Source organism: Salvelinus alpinus, chromosome 18, assembly GCF_045679555.1.
Source record: "Salvelinus alpinus chromosome 18, SLU_Salpinus.1, whole genome shotgun sequence".
Taxonomy (NCBI): Eukaryota; Metazoa; Chordata; class Actinopteri; order Salmoniformes; family Salmonidae; genus Salvelinus; species Salvelinus alpinus.
The window spans coordinates 37,926,365-37,948,058 of record NC_092103.1 but is presented as its reverse complement, the minus strand read 5'-3'; the positions used below and the strand labels follow the sequence as shown (position 1 = coordinate 37,948,058).

The following is a 21,694-nucleotide window of genomic DNA, read 5'->3' as shown; positions in this document are numbered from 1 at the left end:
TCGGTGTGGAAGAACCTGACTGGCCTACACAGAGCCCTGACCTCAACATCATTGAAACCTTTGGGATGAATTGGAACACGGACTGCGAGCCAGGCTTAATCACCCAAAATCAGTGCCCGACCTTACTAATGCTCTTCTGGCTGAATGGAAGCAAGCCCCGCAGCAATATTCCAACATCTAGCGGAAAGCCTTCCCAGAAGAGTGGAGGCTGTTATAGTAGCAAAAGGGGACCAACTCCATATTAATGCCCAGGATTTTGGAATGAGATGTTCGACGAGCAAGTGTCCACATCCTTTTGGTCATGTACTGTATTTGAAATTATTTCAAATAAACTCAGCAAAAAAGGAAACGTCCCTTTTTCAGGACCCTGTCTTTCAAAGATAATTTGTAAAAATCCAAATAACTTCACAGATCTTCATTGTAAAGGGTTTAACATCTGTTTCCCATGCTTGTTCAATGAACCATAAACAATTAATGAACATGCACCTGTGGAACGGTCGTTCAGACACTAACAGCTTACAGACGGTAGGCAATTAAGGTCACAGTTATGAAAACTTAGGACACTAAAGAGGCCTTTCTACTGACTCTGAAAAACACCAAAAGAAAGATGCCCAGGGTCTCTGTTCATCTGCATGAAGGTGCCTTAGGCATGCTGCAAGGAGGCATGAGGACTGCAGATGTGGCCAGGGCAATAAATTGCCATGTCCGTAAAGCGCTACAGGGAGACAGGACGGACAGCTGATCGTCCTCGCAGTGGCAGACCACGTGTAACAACACCTGCACATTATCGGAACATCCGAACATCACACCTGCGGGACAGGTACAGGATGGCAACAACAACTGCCCGAGTTACACCAGGAACGCACAATCCCTCCATCAGTGCTCAGACTGTCCGCAATAGGCAAATCCACCGCCGTTGGACCAGACAGGACTGGCAAAAAGTGCTCTTCACTGACGAGTCACATTTTTGTCTCACCAGGGGTGACGGTCAGATTCGCGTCCATCGTCGAAGGAATGAGCGTTACACCGAGGCCTGTACTCTGGAGCGGGATCGATTTGGAGGTGGAGGGTCCGTCATGGTTTGGGGTGGTGTGTCATTGCATGGAATCTCAACGCTGTGCGTTACAGGGAAGACATCCTCCTCCCTCATGTGGTACCCTTCCTGCAGGCTCATCCTGACATGACCCTCCAGCATGACAATGCCACCAGCTATACTGCTCGTTCTGTGCGTGATTTCCTGCAAGATAGGAATGTCAGTGTTCTGCCATGGCCAGCGAAGAGCCCGGATCTCAATCCCATTGAGCACGTCTGGGACCTGTTGGATCGGAGGGTGAGGGCTAGGGCTAGGGCCATTCCCCCCAGAAATGTCTGGGAACTTGCAGGTGCCTTGGTGGAAGAGTGGGGTAACATCTCACAGCAAGCACTAGCAAATCTGGTGCAGTCCATGAGGAGGAGATGCACTGCAGTACTTAATGCAGCTGGTGGCCACACCAGATACTGACTGTTACTTTTGATTTTGACCCCCCCTTTGTTCAGGGACACATTATTCCATTTCTGTTAGTGACATGTCTATGGAACTTGTTCAGTTTATGTCTCAGTTGTTGAATATTGTTATGTTCATACAAATATTTACACATGTTAAGTTTGCTGAAAATAAACGCAGTTGACAGTGAGAGGATGTTTCTTTTTTTGCAGAGTTTAGTAGTTGAACCCACATCTGGTATTTTGGCTTACATAGTTAGTCCTACTATGCCAATGTCATTGCATGTGGTGATGGAGACCACAGGTTATAGCTGTAGTATATTTAAAGTACAGTAGTGGGAGTACATTACACCGCTGTGCAACCTCCTTCCCTGGTCCTCTACCTCACATTGAGGCTGTAGTTTCACTAATTTCTCTTTGACCACTCCCACTTGTCTCAAAAAGATAAGGTTTAGACCATATTAAATAGCGCTTATCAGATATTGTGTTGCTTCCCTCAAGATGGTTTTGAATCCGTTTTTAATGTATATGTCTTGTACACACAGGTGGTGTTTTAATGTTTTTAAGGGAAATGCTTAAGAATAACATTATATTACTATTATTATCGCAGTGTCTTGTTCACATCTGCACACCTGTCATTCTGATATTGTCCTCCATGGTAGGCTCTAACTGGTAGCATCAGTCGGGTGGCAGGTAGCCTAGTGATCAATGAGTTGGAGCCAGCAACTGGAGGTTTGCCAGTTCAAATCCCGGGTTCATCGGGAAAAATCTGTCGGGACGTGAGCTGGCAACCAGAGGGTTTCTGGTATCAAATCCTAGATGCCATTGCCTGCCGTTGTGTCCTTGAGCAAGGCACTTAACCCCCCACAACAGCCCCCTGCAACTCTCAAAAAACCTGTATGTGTATGTATGTGTGCCTTTCTGAGGGGTTGAATTACAAGCAGAATTACAGTTTGACCTTGAGTTCAATTGACCAATAAAGTGATCTTAAAATCAGTAGGTTTTTACAATGGCAAACCATTCTGAGATTTTGTTTGATCATGGCAAGAAAATGCCTGTGTAAATACCGCAATGGAGGTTCGATTGCTTTGAGCTTTCAGTCTTGACATCCAATTTTTCTTATACAATGGCCTCGAACTGCTTCTCCGTAGTAGCAGCACACCAGATGAAGAGCATATTTCCCCGACAGTCTGACACACCAAGAAACATAATAGAATCAGCTTAGGAGGCACTAGGCAAGGATGTCTTTTATTCCAATCCGTCTTTGAAGGCAGGGATCAAAGGGGCTGTGTCTACCAAGACAAACCCCCTTGTAAGACACCTCCGCTGGGGATTTTCCTACACAAGGCCCCCTGGCATCCCCTGGGACACAGAACAAAGATGGCGATGGATCATTAGGTCTCCTGTTCATGTCCTGTATTCAAAGATGGTGACTGCCCTAGGCCCACTGAGGCAACCAGCTCTCCGGAGAGTTCTGCTATTCTGACCTGTGCTCAGAAGGCCTGGTGTGTTTGTACTATATAGCCAACTCCCATGGCATCAGATCTGGGACCAGGCTAGAGGTCATAGGTGATCTGAAAGTGAGATAGATGAGTAACTGGACCATACAGTACACACCCTATTCTAAGGCTGGAGCTGCAAGCAGTCGAAATTCTGGTGAGAGGAGGAGTCCCTCCCTTCTTACTCCCTCCTCATTCCAGGAATCCTCCATCTAGGATTTCTGGATTTTTCAACCCTCGTGAAGAATATTGATTGTATGACTCAAGACTAGCATTCAAGCACTGAAAAGCATTGCATAAGCTTGAAATGTATGCTACTTTATGGTAGCCTACATGAGCTGGGAGGGTGTCGGTCCTACTTCCTCTTCTGTATAGATGCAATTATCATTGTCCAGATCACTCACAAAACAGTATCCTTACCATGTCTCTAAATTGATGCATTTCTCTATGTGACAATGCCCAATATACACAGAAAGTCAAAACATGTCCATAATAGTCGTAGACCAGTGATGTGTTATAAAGGACGTTATGAATGACACTGCAACACTCACATGACTGTTATTATGAGTGCCTTGTGTATGCCGTAGGGCTGGGTGATACAGTATGGCCGAAATATCATTGAGTTTTTTTAACTTATGGGCGATTCATGATATACAGTACCTTCGGAAAGTATTCAGACCCCTTGACTTTTTATACGTTTTGTTAGGTTACAGCCTTATTCTAAAATTGATTAAATTGTTTCCCCCTGACATCAATCTACACACAATAATGACAAAGTAAAAAATAAATAATTGGCTAATAAAAGAAAAAAACTGAAATATCACATTTACATAAGAATTCAGACCCTTTACTCAGTACTTTGTTGAAGCACCTTTGGCAGCGATTACAGCCTCGAGTCTTCCTAGGTAGGACGCCTACAAGCTTCGCACACCTGTATTGGGGAGTTTCTCCCATTCTTCTCTGCAGATCCTCTCAAGCTCTGTCAGGTTGGATGGGGAGCGTTGCTGCACAGCTATTTTCAGGTCTCTCCAGAGATGTTAGATCGGGTTCAAGTCCAGGCTCTGGCTGGGCCACTCAAGGACATTCAGAGACTTGTCCCGAAGCCACTCCTGCAGTGTCTTGGCTGTGTGCTTAGGGTCGTTGTCCTGTTGGAAGGTGAACCTTCGCCCTAATCTGAGGTCCTGAGCGCTCTGGGGCAGGTTTTCTTCAAGGATCTCTGTACATTGCCCCGTTAATCTTTGCCTCGATCTTGAGTAGTCTCCCAGTCCCTGCAGCTGAAAAACATCCCCACAGCATGATGCTGCCACCATGCTTCACCGAAGGGATGGTGCCAGGTTTCCTCCAGACGTGACTCTTGGCATTCAATCTTGGTTTCATCAGACCAGAGAATCTTGTTTCTCATGGTCTGAGAGTCGTTAGGTGCCTTTTGGCAAACTCCAAGCGGGCTCTCATGTGCCTTTTACTGAGGAGTGGCTTATGTCTGGCCACTCTACCATAAAGGCTGCAGGGATGGTTGTCCTTCTGGAAGGTTCTCCCATCTCCACAGAGAAACTCTAGAGCTCTGTCAGAATGACAAATCGGGAACTTGGTCACCTCCCTGACCAATGCCCTGCTCCCCTGATTGCTCCGTTTTGCCGGGCGACCAGCTCTAGGAAGAGTCTTGGTGGTTCCAAAGTTCTTCCATTTAAGAATGGGGGCCACTGTGTTCTTGGGAACCTTCAATGCTGCAGAAATGTTTTGTTACCCTTCCCTAGATCTGTGCCTCGACACAATCCTGTCTCGGAGCGCTACGGACAATTCCTTCGACCTCATGGCTTGGTTTTTGGCCTGTGTCCAATCAATTTAATTTATGACAGGGGGACTCCAATCAAGTTGTAGAAACATCTCAAGGATTATTAATGGAAACAGGATGCACCTGAGCTCAATTTCGAGTCTCATATCAAAGGGTCTGAATACTTATGTAAATAAGGAATGTTTTTTATTTTTAATAAATGTGCAAACATTTCCAAAAACCTGTTTTTGCTTTGTCATTATGGGGCATTGTGTGCAGCTTGCTGTGGAAATTGTTTTATTCAATCCATTTCAGAATAAGGCTGTAACGTAACAAAATGTGAAAAAAGTCAAAGGTTCTGAATACTTTCCGAAGGCAATGTATATCTCGATTTTTTAAAATGTTTTCTATAAATTAGCTTTGTTGTACAACTAAAAGTCAAATACACTGCATTTAAAACAGTCATCAATAATCTAATGAATCCAGGGCTTGTGAAATTATACCTAGGCTTAATATAAGCCTTCCACAACCATAAGACCCACTAATAATTGAATTATACTGAACAAAAATATAAAAACAACATGCAACAATTTCAATGATTTTACTGAATTACAGTTCATATAAGGATATGAGTCAATTGAAATAAATGAATTGGGCCCTAATCTATGGACTTCACATGACTGGGCAGGGGCGTAGCCATGGGTGGGCATAGACATACCCACTTGGAAGCCAGGCCCACCCACTGCCTGGTTACACGTGGTCTGCGGTTGTGAGGCCTGTTGGACATAATGCCAAATTCTCTAAAACGACGTTGGAGGCAGCCTATGGTAGAGAAATGAACATTACATTTTCTGGCAACAGCTCTGGTGAACATCGTGCTGTCAGCATGCCAATTGCACGCTCCCTCAAAACGTGAGACATCTGTGGCATTGGGTTGTGTGACAAACTGCACATTTTAGAGTGGCCTTTTATTGTCCCTGATTATAAACTGGGTGGTTCGAGCCCTGAATACTGATTGGCTGACAGCCATGGTATATCAGACCGTATACCATATGGGTATAATAAAACATTATTTTTACTGCTCTAACTACATTGGTGACCATGCGTTACGTTGTGCCTAAGAACAGCCCTTAGCCATGGTATATTGGCCACATACCACACCGCCTCGGACATTATTGCTTAATTAAATCATGCTATTTAATCAGCTTCTTGATATTCCACACCTGTCAGGTGGATGGATTATCTTGGCAAAGGAGAATTGCTCACTAACATGGATGTAAACAAATTTGTGCACAAAATTTGAAATATGCTTCTTGAGCATATGGAAAATGTCTGGGATATTTCAGCTCATAAAACATGGGACCAACACTTTACATGTTGCGTTTATATTTTTGTTCAATATATTTTATCAAAATAGTTTAAGCTGCTTTTTTGAACCAAGCATAATACACATTCACTTATAGCCCAATTACTAACTTCTTGTAGAAGGCATTATAGGAAATTAACACAGGTCTTATAAACAATTTCTCAAGCACAAGCCCACGTGATAGTGAGTAGCCAGCTAATATTTATATTTCAAGTTTAGTCAACTTGGATCCATTTGCTAGCGAACAAGGCAGAACAGTTGAATTGTTATGAACACACCCTTCTGTCCGTCTCAAAGTGTTTAAAAGGATGCTAGCCTGTACACTTTGTTCAGATGTTGAAATCAAGTGGCCTACCTTATTTCTCAGAATGAGAACGAGTTGCCAATTCCTTATATAATTGTGTTTTTAAAACACAGACTAGACAGCTAGTATAACGGGTACGTGGTACCGCAAAGCCGTGCGCGACAAAGTGAGCATTCATTTTCCAAAATCAAAGTTGTTTGAAACTCCCGTTTTAGTAGTGTCTGCTCTGCATGTAATCTGAGGAGTTGAGACGTAAACATGGTTTCGTTAGAAAGGTTAACTTCTCCTCTAATACAGTAAAATAATGACAATGTGTTTGGGTCTCCATATGACCGATTCTGTTCGACCAAACCTCAAATGCAAATAGTGAACTGAAACCATTTGTCAGAGGGGAAGAAGTGATCTCTCATCTTTGTTGTTGTGAATGGCGGGGGGAGGGGCTTGGCATGTGTGTGTAAACAGAGAAGATGTGTGTGTGTAAACAGAGAGGAAAATGCAAATCGAGAGATTTCACACTCGCCAAAATCTGTCCTAAAATATGCCCAATGTGTTTCTATGGGCTCATTTTGGCCCTAAAATGGTCTCCTGCCTTTCCGCCTTTGGGTCAACCACTACCATTGTTAGGGCGGAGACATCGGCATCTCGTCATTATATACAGATCTATATTCATTAATGTGTGTAGGAGGAAAGGTGCGTAATTTGCTTATCATGCTGCACGTACTTAGGCCTGCCATTCTGCCCAGCTGTGAACTATGGAAAAGTGAAAGGGAACAGGCGAAAATGCTTATCACAGTGATTGCAGCGGAGTGATGACTCTGGCATTTCCTCATTAGCGGAATGGAAGCTACGTTGGCTGTGGTCGACAAACTCATTTTAACAGCCGATGGATTATTTTTTTTCTTCTTCCTTTTAAGGCCAAGGCAATATCACACAGTGTGAATACAAATCAAATCACTGCAACTCCCCAAACAGTCTGTCAGCAGGGAGCATGGGAGTGAATCTCTCTGGAGGAGAATTCAGTATGGCAGTTTTTTTCCTGTTACATAACAACTAATGCAGTTTCGTGTTTACTGCATAAACAGCTCTGTTGGGGACATGTTACGAATATGATTTCATGGAAAAGGCTTCCCTAGAGTTAATTTGATTAATAAAAGTTAGTTTGCTTAATGCATTTCTGCATCTGTGCAAATGTGTGGCTTCTCTGCAGTCTGCACAGCCCTGGCATAGAGTAGAGGCCATGGCAGACATTTGTTTCAACCTTGGGCACAGCGAGGGTGACTCACCTGATTGTGGGTGGCAGTAGTTGGAGTGATTATTGCACTGGCATGGCTGGCAACCCATGCTGCTGAACCGGAAGAAACCTGGGTGGCAATCGTCACACTTGTCACCGTACACGCCTGTCTTACACACGCACATCCCAGAGCTGTGGAAAGAACAGAAAGCTGGTGACACTTCAGTCAGGACCCCTGGGTTCTCATAATGCCTGCTTAAAATATGCACTACAATGGTGTAGCCAAATTGAGAATGTCACAGTTACAGACACACACTTTAGCACATTACTCACATTTAAAGAGAACACTGGTTCAATTCCTGAAGTAACAGTGAGTCCGGGGTCCCATATAGAAGGACTGAAGCTCAGTTCTGGTGACTTTTTAAACAGACATTCTACTCAAAATGTATGAGAAAAAAAATTATGCTAACACTTAAAATGTAATTATCACCTCCAGAAATGAGCCCAAAAACATATGGGTAAAAATTATTTTAACAGATTGGACTATGGCGTCTATTATCAGATGTACTATTAGCAATATGCATTATCACCTGTAACCTAAATGATGCATCATAGTGGCTATAAAATGTACATAGGCTGAAGCATGGATTTGTCCATCTGCATTTACCTCACTGGACACAACATCCCGATTGTAATTATTACTAATAATAATTTTATTATAAAATGTATAAATAATTACAAATTATTCACTCCAATTCATTTTTTACAAAGTATGTTATCGCCCTTTTAAGACACCATTGTCCCATTTGAGCTGTGTTGCGTAGTTGTCACGTTCCTGACCTGTTTTATGTTAGTTTTGTTGTGTTAGTTGGTCAGGACGTGAGTTTGGGTGGGCAGTCTATGTTTTCTGTTTCTATGTTGGTTAATGGGTACCTAATATGGTTCTCAATTAGAGGCAGGTGGTTTTCATCTCCTCTGATTGAGAATCATATTAAGGTAGGTGTTTTCACATTGTTTGTCGTGGGTGGTTGTCTCCTGTGTCAGTGTCTGTCTATGTTGCACCATACGGGACTGTTTCGGTTTGTTTGTACGTTCGTTAATTTATGTAGTCATTTCCCTGTTTGTGCTTTCTTCGTGTTTCATGTAAGTTCTTACGTCCAGGTCTGTCTACATTCGTTTTTGTTATTTTGTTAGTTAATCCAAGTTAGTTCGTTTTTTCGTCTTCGTCTGTTTTTGGTTTAAATAAATATCATGTCTTATTCCAACGCTGCGTCTTGGTTCAATCCATGCTCCTCCTCTTCGGATGAAGAGGAAGAGGAACACCGATACAGAACCACCCACCTTACCAGAACCAAGCAGCGGAAATTCGAGCAGCGGCCAAGTAAGCAGGACTCGTGGACTTGGGAGGAAGTATTGGAGGGAAAAGGACACTGGGCGCATATTGGGGAGTATCGCCGCGCTCGTGAGGAGATGGAGGCAGCGAGAGCCCAAGAGCGTTGGTATGAGGAGGCAGCAAGGAGACGTGGCTGGAAGCCCGAGAAGAAACCCCAAAAATTTCTTGGGGGGGGGCTAAGAGGTAGTGGGCCGAGGGCAGGTAGGAGACCTGCGCCCACTTCCCAGGCTTACCGTGGAGAGCGGGAGTACGGGCAGACACCGTGTTACGCAGTAGAGCGCACGGTGTCTCCTGTACGTGTGCATAGCCCGGTGCGGGTTATTCCACCTCCCCGCACTGGTAGGGCTAGATTGGGCATTGAGCCAGGTGTCATGAGGCCGGCTCAACGCGTCTGGTCTCCAGTGCGTCTCCTCGGGCTGGCTTACATGGCACCAGCCTTACGCATGGTGTCCCCGGTTCGCCTACATAGCCCGGTGCGGGTTATTCCACCTCCCCGCACTGGTCGGGCGACGGGGAGTATTCAACCAGGTAAGGTTGGGCAGGCTCGGTGCTCAAGGGAGCCAGTACGCCTGCACGGTCCGGTATTTCCGGCGCTACCTCCCCGCCCCAGCCCAGTACCACCAGTGCCTACACCACGCACCAGGCTTCCAGTGCGTCTTCAGAGCCCTGTTCCTCCTCCACGCACTCTTCCTATGGTGCGTGTCTCCAGCCCAGTGCCTCCAGTTCCGGCCCCACGCACTAAGCCACCTGTGCGTCTCCAGAGTCCTGTACACACTGTTCCTTCTCCCCGCACTCGCCCTGAGATGCGTGCCCTTAGCCCGGTACCACCAGTTCCGGTACCACGCATCAGGCCTATAGTGCGCTTTGAGAGGTCAGTGTGCCCTGTCTCTGCTCCCCGCACTAGCCTGAAAGTGCGTGTCCTTAGCCCGGTGCCTCCAGTTCCGGCACCACGCACCAGGTCTACAGTGCGCCTTATCCGGCCAGAGCCATCCGTCTCCATAGCGCCATCTGAGCCATCCGTCTCCATAGCGCCATCTGAGCCATCCGTCTCCATAGCGCCATCTGAGCCATCCGTCTCCCCAGCGCCATCTGAGCCATCCGTCTGTCCCGAGCCATTAGAGCCGCCCGTCAGTCAGGAGCCGCTAGAGCCGTTCGTCAGTCAGGATCGGTCAGAGCCGCCAACCAGACAGGATCTGCCAGAGCCGCCAACCAGACAGGATCTGCCAGAGCCGCCAACCAGACAGGATCTGCCAGAGCCGCCAACCAGACAGGATCTGCCAGAGCCGCCAACCAGACAGGATCTGCCAGAGCCGCCAACCAGACAGGATCTGCCAGAGCCGCCAACCAGACAGGATCTGCCAGAGCCGCCAACCAGACAGGATCTGCCAGAGCCGCCAACCAGACAGGATCTGCCAGAGCCGCCAACCAGACAGGATCTGCCAGAGCCGCCAACCAGACAGGATCTGCCAGAGCCGCCAACCAGACAGGATCTGCCAGAGCCGCCAACCAGACAGGATCTGCCAGAGCCGCCAACCAGACAGGATCTGCCAGAGCCGCCAACCAGACAGGATCTGCCAGAGCCGCCAACCAGACAGGATCTGCCAGAGCCGCCAACCAGACAGGATCTGCCAGAGCCGCCAACCAGACAGGATCTGCCAGAGCCGCCAACCAGACAGGATCTGCCAGAGCCGCCAACCAGACAGGATCTGCCAGAGCCGCCAACCAGACAGGATCTGCCAGAGCCGCCAACCAGACAGGATCTGCCAGAGCCGCCAACCAGACAGGATCTGCCAGAGCCGCCAACCAGACAGGATCTGCCAGAGCCGCCAGCCAGACAGGATCTGCCAGAGCCGCCAGCCAGACAGGATCTGTCCAGAGCCGCCAGCCAGACAGGATCTGTCCAGAGCCGCCAGCCAGACAGGATCTGTCCAGAGCCGCCAGCCAGACAGGATCTGTCCAGAGCCGCCAGTGAGCCATGAGCGTCCAGAGCCGTCAGCCTGCCATGAGCGTCCAGAGCCGTCAGCCTGCCATGAGCGTCCAGAGCCGTCAGCCTGCCATGAGCGTCCAGAGCCGTCAGCCTGCCATGAGCGTCCAGAGCCGTCAGCCTGCCATGAGCGTCCAGAGCCGTCAGCCTGCCATGAGCGTCCAGAGCCGTCAGCCTGCCATGAGCGTCCAGAGCCGTCAGCCTGCCATGAGCGTCCAGAGCCGTCAGCCTGCCATGAGCGTCCAGAGCCGTCAGCCTGCCATGAGCGTCCAGAGCCGTCAGCCTGCCATGAGCGTCCAGAGCCGTCAGCCTGCCATGAGCGTCCAGAGCCGTCAGCCTGCCATGAGCGTCCAGAGCCGTCAGCCTGCCATGAGCGTCCAGAGCCGTCAGCCTGCCATGAGCGTCCAGAGCCGTCAGCCTGCCATGAGCGTCCAGAGCCGTCAGCCTGCCATGAGCGTCCAGAGCCGTCAGCCTGCCATGAGCGTCCAGAGCCGTCAGCCTGCCATGAGCGTCCAGAGCCGTCAGCCTGCCATGAGCGTCCAGAGCCGTCAGTCAGCCATGAGCTGCCCCTCAGCCCGAAGCTGCTAGTAATCCAGAACTGCCCCTCAGTCCAGAGCTGTCTCTCTGTCCGGAGCTGCCCTTCAGTCCGGAGTTGCCCCTCTATCCTGAGCTACCTCTCTATCCTGAGCTACCTCTCTATCCCGAGCTACCTCGCTGTCCTGAGCTACCTTGTCCCGGAGCTGTCCCTTATCTTGGTGTTGCCCCTTATATTAGGTGGGTGGAAAAAGAGGGTGGTCATTCTAAGGGGGAGACGTACGCTGGGATTGACTATGGTGGGGTGGGGACCTCGCCCAGAGCCTGAGCCACCACCGTGGTCAGATGCCCACCCAGACCCTCCCCTAGACTTTGTGCTGGTGCGCCCGGAGTTCGCACCTTGAGGGGGGGTTATGTCACGTTCCTGACCTGTTTTATGTTAGTTTTGTTGTGTTAGTTGGTCAGGACGTGAGTTTGGGTGGGCAGTCTATGTTTTCTGTTTCTATGTTGGTTTATGGGTACCTAATATGGTTCTCAATTAGAGGCAGGTGGTTTTCATCTCCTCTGATTGAGAATCATATTAAGGTAGGTGTTTTCACATTGTTTGTCATGGGTGGTTGTCTCCTGTGTCAGTGTCTGTCTATGTTGCACCATACGGGACTGTTTCGGTTTGTTTGTACGTTCGTTAATTTATGTAGTCATTTCCCTGTTCGTGCTTTCTTCATGTTTCATGTAAGTTCTTACGTCCAGGTCTGTCTACATTCGTTTTTGTTATTTTGTTAGTTAATCGAAGTTAGTTCGTTTTTTCGTCTTCATCTGTTTTTGGTTTAAATAAATATCATGTCTTATTCCAACGCTGCGTCTTGGTTCAATCCATGCTCCTCCTCTTCGGATGAAGAGGAAGAGGAACACCGTTACAGTAGTGATGGGCATTCCGAGTATTTTCTGTGAGCCGGATCATTTAGCTCTGTTCACCTAAAAGTTACTTTTAATTTCATGGTTTCAGGTCCAATTCTAAGCATTACTGAACGAAGAACCATTTGGGAGCCAAATGAACGACTTTTTGTTCAGTAATGCTTAGAAATGGACCTAAAACCATGAAGAAGAAAAAAGAGTCACTAATTTAAAGCCTAAATTGTTGCCTGCCATTATGTCAGATCGTGAAATGCGAGTTCAAATCATTTTTACATGACCAAATTATTAGACGAACTGAATTTTCTTTTTTTTTAAGTGAGCGTGGACAAGAATTAGGGCTGGGCGGTATACCATATTTTACGATATACCGGTATTGATGCACGGACCAGTTTGGGTTTTTACGTTACCTTCTATAACAGTATTTGAATGTTTGGTTTGTTAAATGTGATACACCATGTCTCCATTTTTATAGTTTCCTCCGCTACTTGAGTCATTTCTCCATGCTCTCTCTCTCTCGTTGCCGCTTTCCACACAGAGCTAGCCCAGCCCCATCACTCAAGGAGCGCATTTGTTGCTCCTCGACCATGACACACTTGCGTTCAGTCTGCATAGTCAATGCAGCACATGCAAAAATGTTGATGACAACGATGTTTGTGCAAATGTATCTTTTAAATCAAAGAGGAATACGGAAAGCATGAATATATTAACTACATGAAGCAGCTAAGAGAAAACATTCAATGTAGCCAAAGATTATAGGATCCCCTAGGAAACACTGACCAACACTTTGGTTCCTACCCTGTCACAATAACTCCTCCCTCGCATTTTCATTTATTGTCATGTCAAAGACAGAATTTAATAGTGGGCACTTTGATTACAAACTATATACTTATAATAATCATTATATTTTTATGATTCCAACAGTTCACCTAAGTGTCAAATCGCAACTGCAACATTTGGTTAAAAATACGGCCTAGATTGCGACGTAGGGCTGCACGATATGAGGCAAACAGTGTGGAAATTACCATAAATGAGCGCAGGAAATGCAGAAATGTATTTCATTTATTTGGGGGTTGAACAGTATAAAAAACTCAGAATGGAGAAAGACCCCTTGAAAATCACTTAGAATGTATGTATGTACAGTGGGGCAAAAAAAGTATTTAGTCAGCCACCAATTGTGCAAGTTCTCCCATTTAAAAAGATGAGAGGCCTGTAATTTTCATCATAGGTACACTTCAACTATGACAGACAAAATGAGAAGAAAAAAAATCCAGAAAATCACATTGTAGGATTTTTAATGAATATATTTGCAAATTATGCTGGAAAATAAGTGTTTGGTCTCCTACAAACAAGCAAGATTTCTGGCTCTCACAGACCTGTAACTTCTTCTTTAAGAGGCTCCTCTGTCCTCCACTCGTTACCTGTATTAATGGCACCTGTTTGAACTTGTTATCAGTATAAAAGACACCTGTCCACAACCTCAAACAGTCACACTCTAAACTCCACTATGGCCAAGACCAAAGAGGTCTAAGGTTCGAATCCAGGCTGTATCACATCCGGCCGTGATTGGGAGTCCCATAGGGCACACAATTGGCCCAGCATGGTCCGGGTTTGGTCGGGGTAGATAATCATTGTAAATAATAATTTGTTATTAATATGGCTGCAGTCCCGGTTACGGGACCGATATGACAACAGCCAGTCCAAGTGCAGGGCGCCAAATTCAAAAACCAGAAATCTCATAATTAAAATTCCTCAGACATTCATGTGTCTTATATCATTTTAAAGGTAATCTTGTTGTTAATCCCACCAACATGTCCGATTTCAAATAGGCTTTTCAGCGAAAGCACTACAAACGATTATGTTAGGTCACCACAAAACCAAAAATAATCACAGCCATTTTTCCCAGCTAAAGATAGCTTCACAAAAACCAGAATAGAGATACAATGAATTACTAACCTTTGATTATTTTCATCAGATGACACTCATAGGACTTCATGTTACACAATACATGCATGTTTTGTTTGATTAAATTCATATTTATATAAAAAAATCTGAGTTTACATTGATTCACTAAATGCAAAAACATCAAGTGACTTTGCATAGCCCATCGTTTCAACATGAATACTCATCATAAATATAGATGATAATACAAGTTATACACATTGAATTATAGATATACCTCTCCTTAATGCAACCGCTGTGTCAGATTTCAAAAAAACTTTACGGAAAAATAATTGCACGCTATAATCTGAGACGGCGCTCAAAAGTAGCATACCACAGCTGCAAAGATGGCGTCACTATAAACAATAAAATACATGATAAATATTCCATTACCTTTGATGATCTAGATCAGAAAGCACACCAGGAATCCCAGGTCCACAATAAATGTGTGTGCTGTTCGAAAAAATCCGTTATTTATGTCCAAATACCTTCTTTTGTTAGCGCGTCTGGTTTATATATCCAAATGCTAATTCTGGTCAGCGTTATATCGGACAAAAACTTCAAAATGTGATATTACCGGTCAAAGAAACATTTCAAACTAAGTACTGAATCAATCATTAGGATGTTTTTAACATATAGCTTCAATAAAGTTCCAACCGGAGTATTTGTTCTTGTCTGCGTGAGTAATGGAACGTCAGTGGCTTGCATGAAGAAAAGGCATGATCAGAACATGGCTGCTTGATGGACACCTGACTGATTCTGCTCTCATTCTCTCCCACAACATCATAGAACTCTCATTGGAATTTCTATTGATTGCTGACATCTAGTGGAACCCCTAGGCAGTGCAACATCATTCATAACTCAATTGGATTTCTTAAGGGACTCTGGTGAATACAGACAAGCTCAGATTTCTGACTTCCTGTTTTGATTTCAACTCAGGATTTTGCCTGCCAATATGAGTTCTGTTAATCTCACAGACATAATTCAAACAGTTTTAGAAAGTTTAGAGTGTTTTCTATCCAATGCTAATATGCAAATATTACGAACTATGACTGAGGAGCAGGCCGTTTGAAATGGGCACCTTTCATCCAAGCTACTCAATACTGCCCCTTCAGCCATAAGAAGTTTAACTGACTTGCCTAGTTAAATAAAGGTTTTACACACACACACACACAGAGACCAACAAGTTATGTTGTTGGCATTCACATATGTCCCCATTACCAGTAAAACATCATCAACACTTATATTTCTTTCACTTACTTGCAGTGCTGTTTCGTTCATTTGTTCAGTCGTTTTATTCTCAACCAGGATTTCATCATCAAATCAATTTGTCACATGCGCCAAATACAACAAGAGTACACCTTACCATAAAATGCTTACTTACAAGCCCTTAACTCTTCCTGAACTGCACTGTTGGTTAAGAAAATATTTACAAAATAAACTAAAGTTAAAATAATAATAAAAAGTAACAATGAAATAACAATAATGATTGTTATATACAGTGGGGAGAACAAGTATTTGATACACTGCCGATTTTGCAGGTTTTCCTACTTACAAAGCATGTAGAGGTCTGTAATTTTTATCATAGGTACACTTCAACTGTGAGAGACAGAATCTAAAACAAATATCCAGAAAATCACATTCTATGATTTTTAAGTAATTAATTTGCATTTTATTGCATGAAATAAGTATTTGATACATCAGAAAAGCAGAACTTAATATTTGGTACAGAAACCTTTGTTTGCAATTACAGAGATCATACATTTCCTGTAGTTCTTGACCAGGTTTGCACACACTGCAGCAGGGATTTTGGCCCACTCCTCCATACAGACCTTCTCCAGATCCTTCAGGTTTGGGGGCTGTCGCTGGGCAATACGGACTTTCAGCTCCCTCCAAAGATTTTCTATTGGGTTCAGGTCTGGAGACTGGCTAGGCCACTCCAGGACCTTGAGATGCTTCTTACGGAGCCACTCCTTAGTTGCCCTGGCTGTGTGTTTCGGGTCGTTGTCATGCTGGAAGACCCAGCCACGACCCATCTTCAATGCTCTTACTGAGGGAAGGAGGTTGTTGGCCAAGATCTCGCGATACATGGCCCCATCCATCCTCCCCTCAATACGGTGCAGTCGCCCTGTCCCCTTTGCAGAAAAGCATCCCCAAAGAATGATGTTTCCACCTCCATGCTTCACGGTTGAGATGGTGTTCTTGGGGTTGTACTCATCCTTCTTCTTCCTCCAAACACGGCGAGTGGAGTTTAGACCAAAAAGCTATATTTCTGTCTCATCAGACCACATGACCTTCTCCCATTCCTCCTCTGGATCATCCAGAGGGTCATTGGCAAACTTCAGAAGGGCCTGGACATGCGCTGGCTTGAGCAGGGGGACCTTGCGTGTGCTGCAGGATTTTAATCCATGACGGCGTAGTGTGTTACTAATGGTTTTCTTTGAGACTGTGGTCCCAGCTCTCTTCAGGTCATTGACCAGGTCCTGCCGTGTAGTTCTGGGTTGATCCCTCACCTTCCTCATGATCATTGATGCCCCACGAGGTGAGATCTTGCATGGAGCCCCAGACCAAGGGCGATTGACCGTCATCTTAAACTTCTTCCATTTTCTAATAATTGCGCCAACAGTTGTTGCCTTCTCACCAAGCTGCTTGCCTATTGTCCTGTAGTCCATCCTAGCCTTGTGCAGGTCTACAATTTTATCCCTGATGTCCTTACACAGCTCTCTGGTCTTGGCCATTGTGGAGAGGTTTGAGTCTGTTTGATTGCGTGTGTAGACGGGTGTCTTTTATACAGGTAACGAGTTCAAACAGGTGCAGTTAATACAGGTAATGAGTGGAGAACAGGAGGGCTTCTTAAAGAAAAACGAACAGGTCTGTGAGAGCCGGAATTCTTACTGGTTGGTAGGTGATCAAATACTTATGTCATGCAATAAAATGCAAATTAATTACTTAAAAATCATACAATGTGATTTTCTGGATTTTTGTTTTAGATTCCGTCTCTCACAGTTGAAGTGTAACTATGATAAAAATTACAGACCTCTACATGCTTTGTAAGTAGGAAAACCTGCAAAATCGGCAGTGTATCAAATACTTGTTCTCCCCACTGTATAGGGGTACCGGTACCGAGTCAGTGTGCAGGGGTACAGGTTAGTTGAGGTAATAAACAGCGAGTAGCAGCAGTGTACAAAACAAATGGAGGGGGGGGTCAATGTAAGTAGTCCGGTGGCCATTTGATTAATTGATCAGCAGTCTTATGGCTTGGGGGTAGAAGCTGTTAAGGAGCCTTTTGGTCCTAGACTTGGTGCTCTGGTACCGCGGTAGCAGAGAAAACAGTCTATGACTTGGGTGACTGGAGTCTGACAATTTTATAGGCTTTCCTCTGACACCACCTATTATATAGGTTCTGGATTGCAGGAAGCTTGGCCCCAGTGATGTACTGGGCTGTACACACTACCCTCTGTAGTGCCTTACGGTCAGATGCCGAGCAGTTGCCATACCAGGCGGTGATGCAACCAGTCAGGATGCTCTCGATGGTGCAGCTGTAGAACTTTTTGAGGATCTGCCAAATCTTTTCAGTCTCCTGAGGAGGAATAGGTTTTGTTGTGCTCTCTTCACGACTGTCTTGGTGTGCTTCGACCATGAAAGTTAGTTGGTGATGTGGACACCAAGGAACTTGAAACTCTAGACCCGCTCCACTACAGCCCCATCGATGTTAATGGGGGCCTGTTCTGCCCGCCTTTTCCTGTAGTCCACGATCAGCTTCTTGGTCTTGCTCACGTTGAGTGGGAGGTTGTTGTCCTGACACCACACAGCCAGTTCTATGACCACCTCCCTATAGGCTGCCTCATCGTTGTCGGTGATTGTGACACTATTGTGTCGTCAGCAAACTTAATGACGGTGTTGGAGTCGTGTTTGCCTACCCTTACCACCTGGGGGCGGCCCGTCAGGAAGTCCAGGATCCAGTTGCAGAGGGAGGTGTTTAGTCCCAGGGTCCTCAGCTTAGTGATGAGCTACGTGGGCACAATGGTGTTGAACGCTGAGCTGTAGTCAATGAACAGCATTCTCACATAGGTGTTCCTTTTGTCCAGGTGGGAAAGGGCAGTGTTGAGTGCATGTCATACATGTCAAGCAGTGAAGTTTCAGCTCTGTCTGTCTGTGGCCTCTCTTTCTCAGTGTGCACTGTCACTGTGTCTGTTCCCATCTTGTCCAGCTGTGTATGTAACATTTCACATAAACCCCGTTTCTTGTCTGCATCAAAGTAGCGGTCCTTGTACATAGCATTGAGCATGGTGGCGACACAGTAAAGAGAGAATGCCACCGAATCGCTTGTTCACAGCCTGTGTCGGCAGTTTTGTTGTGCAGGTGTTTCAATGCCATGACAGAGGGTATCATGTATGCTGCAGGTGCAGTTGATGAGCTTATTTCTCGAGTCAGTTGTTCGAAAGGAGCTAGCTAGTGTGTTCATGTTTCCAAGTTTCAAACATGTTCTCAAATGCCATTGAAATGGCAGCAGCGGTATGACAACCAGCACATTCATGAGCATGCAATACGACTTTCTTACTCTTTCAAATGACTGCTCGACTTGTTGACTGCTCGATCCACACAGCAGACATTGTGGGCTAGGTTAGGAATGCTGTGTTGCACGTGTAGCGCAACATTTTACGTGGCGTCATTACGCCATGTACCTACGTTATATAGGTATGCACGTCAGCTTTGACGTCCGTTTTGCACATCGGCGTTAAACTAGACATCGGGCCGATACCGATGTTGGCATTTTAAACTAATATCGGTCGATTCCGATATGTTCACCGATATATTGTACATCCCTTGTCTTTTCTTCTTTGAAGACACACAATGCATGAACTGCCTGTAGAGAGTACACTTTTATTAGGCCTAGTTATATGGTTAGTCTCTGCATTGTCCTCATATATTATGTACTTTGTCTATTGCAGAATCCTCCCAGTATAATGGAATTGCTCTTTCTGTGTAAATACGGAATACAGTCTTGGGACCAGGCTACGGGGTCAGTGGTCAGAGCTGAGCCAGATGAGCCTCATTAGGAGTGTTTGAAACCAGCCTAAACTAACTGCTCCCAGTCCCAGATAGCCTGTCTTGAGTTTTACCTCCTCACTTCACCAGACAAATGTGTTCTACTACTACTACTACTACAACAGACTCATGCATAAAAGAGGGTGGGTTGGCCCACAAACACAGACATATACACACACGGTGGAGACAGACCTTCAATTAATAAAGGGATCATAAATTATGTATGGTGCATCCTAGAGCAAGGAAGGAGATTCCCCCTCATTCAAGGAAAAGAGAGGAAGAGGAGAGGGAGAGGAAGAGGAAATGTGTTTGGCATCTTAATCCATCTCAAACTACAAAGTGCAGAGTTCTCACTAAACAGTAGTGTGTGGCTGTCACTGCAGTAGTCTTCATGGGCTAGGATAGTAAGTACACAGAGCTGGTTTAAAATCAAGGTGCATCACTCTCATATAAAAATACGCTAGCTCTAGTAGATTAAGTCTAGTATTTTACATGGAGATTTCCACACCTTGTGTTTACTTGCAGTATCCACTTAAGCTAGGCCAGCACTTCCCCTCCAGATGTTTGAGCAGTGAGTGCACCTAGGCATTTCAAAATATTTGGAGATACTATTTGGAGAAATGGCAATATCTATTCATTAACATTTCAACATGGTCAAATCTATTCATATGAAGGTGTTAATGAAATAGCTTTGTTCTGTATTGTTGATGTTTGTATGGAGTGAGTCCACAGTGGTAGAACAGAGGGGTGTTCAGCTTATTATTACAGGTCTGCTGCTCTGACACTGATCTGTCACAGGCACCGGCAGTCCTTTGATCCTTTTCTCTCTCAGTCATGTTAAATATGTAGGGAGCTGCCTGGATAAAGAGAAAGGTTGCTGCAGAGCACAAAGTGTCATGGTGATAATGTAAACAGATGCAAGGTTTGGCACAACCCCCAGCAAAACATTATGTTCCTACATTCTGATGCTTACGCAAGTCTTCGCTGGTACACACGGTGAGATATTTCACTTTAATGTGGGGAGAACAGACCCTATTTTAATGTGGGGAGAACAGACCCTATTTTAATAAGGGGAGAACAGACCCTATTTTAATAAGGGGAGAACAGACCCTATTTTAATAAGGGGAGAACAGACCCTATTTTAATGCATCTTGGGCATAATCCCCAAACCCTGCAGAGCCGCAACTCACTCCATCCTATCCCCACAGGCGCAATAAGGGTTGGGGTTTCCATGGCAACAACACCATGGCCGGCGCCGGTCGCCCTGCACTGTGATGGCGGCTGAGAGCGGAGACTGATTGGGGGATGGACACAGGGATGAGCAACATGGCCAATGGCCAACCATAGGTTTTGTTATTCAAGTAGGAGACCATGGTGTAGTGTAGGGTATACGCCGCATACCCACTTATTTTTCAGTGGTCATTGAATGTACTCACTTTTTAATCCCCACGATGTGTATCAAAGTAGTGCAGTGGAGGTATATGCTGTATCAATTAATAAGGCTGATGGAACAGATCAGAATGTTTAGCTTAAAATGTTGATAAACTATTATTTCTTCACATTTAAAGTGCAGCAATATGCACACGTTAGGCCTAAGCGTGAATGTTCCCAAATGCAATTTGCGGGAAAACATCTTTCTAAAATGCTCACCACACAACCACACACGGTTTAGAAATATCCGCTAGGAATTTAGAAAGAGGTGAGATCTAAAGATGCAACAACTATTATCGGTTGCTAATATGACTAGGATGCCTTTGGCTGCTAGACAATAAAAAAGAAAGTTGAAAGAAAACCAATAAAACAGCAGAACGCATACGAGGAAGTCTTTATAAAACAATTGCCTCCACGTTTCTATGGAGGGATTTTGGCTATAGGCTACTTTGAAGCAAGGTAAGACATACCTCATAATATGAAGTAAAATGTCAGTTTCAAGCAGGAAAACTAAAGCAATGTTAATGATAGGCCTACAGTGCCTTCAGAAAGTATTCACACCGCTTGACTTTTTCCAAATTTTGTTGAGTTAGACTGAATTTAAAATTAATTTTGTTTAGATTTAATTTTTTACACTGGCCTACACACAATACCCCGTAATGTCAAAGTGTAATTATGTTTTTACACATTTTTACAAATTAATACAAAATGAAAAGCTGAAATGTATTGAGTCAGTAAGTATTCAAACCCTTTGTTATGGCAAGCCTATATAAGTTCAGGAGTAAATATATTCTTAA

General features: G+C 45.0%; 1 protein-coding gene across 1 annotated transcript in view; it reads right to left on the bottom strand.

The window, feature by feature from the left end:
* Nucleotides 1-21,694, bottom strand: part of LOC139543455 (multiple epidermal growth factor-like domains protein 9) — a 69,358-nt gene that overhangs the window by 9,435 nt on the left and 38,229 nt on the right. The window contains exons 3-5 of the mRNA XM_071349556.1: nucleotides 7,706-7,845; nucleotides 2,779-2,844; nucleotides 2,608-2,672 (exon numbers count right to left, since the gene is read on the bottom strand). Coding sequence (XP_071205657.1) covers nucleotides 2,608-2,672; nucleotides 2,779-2,844; nucleotides 7,706-7,845 — 271 coding nt within the window. The remainder of the gene's footprint in view (nucleotides 1-2,607; nucleotides 2,673-2,778; nucleotides 2,845-7,705; nucleotides 7,846-21,694) is intronic.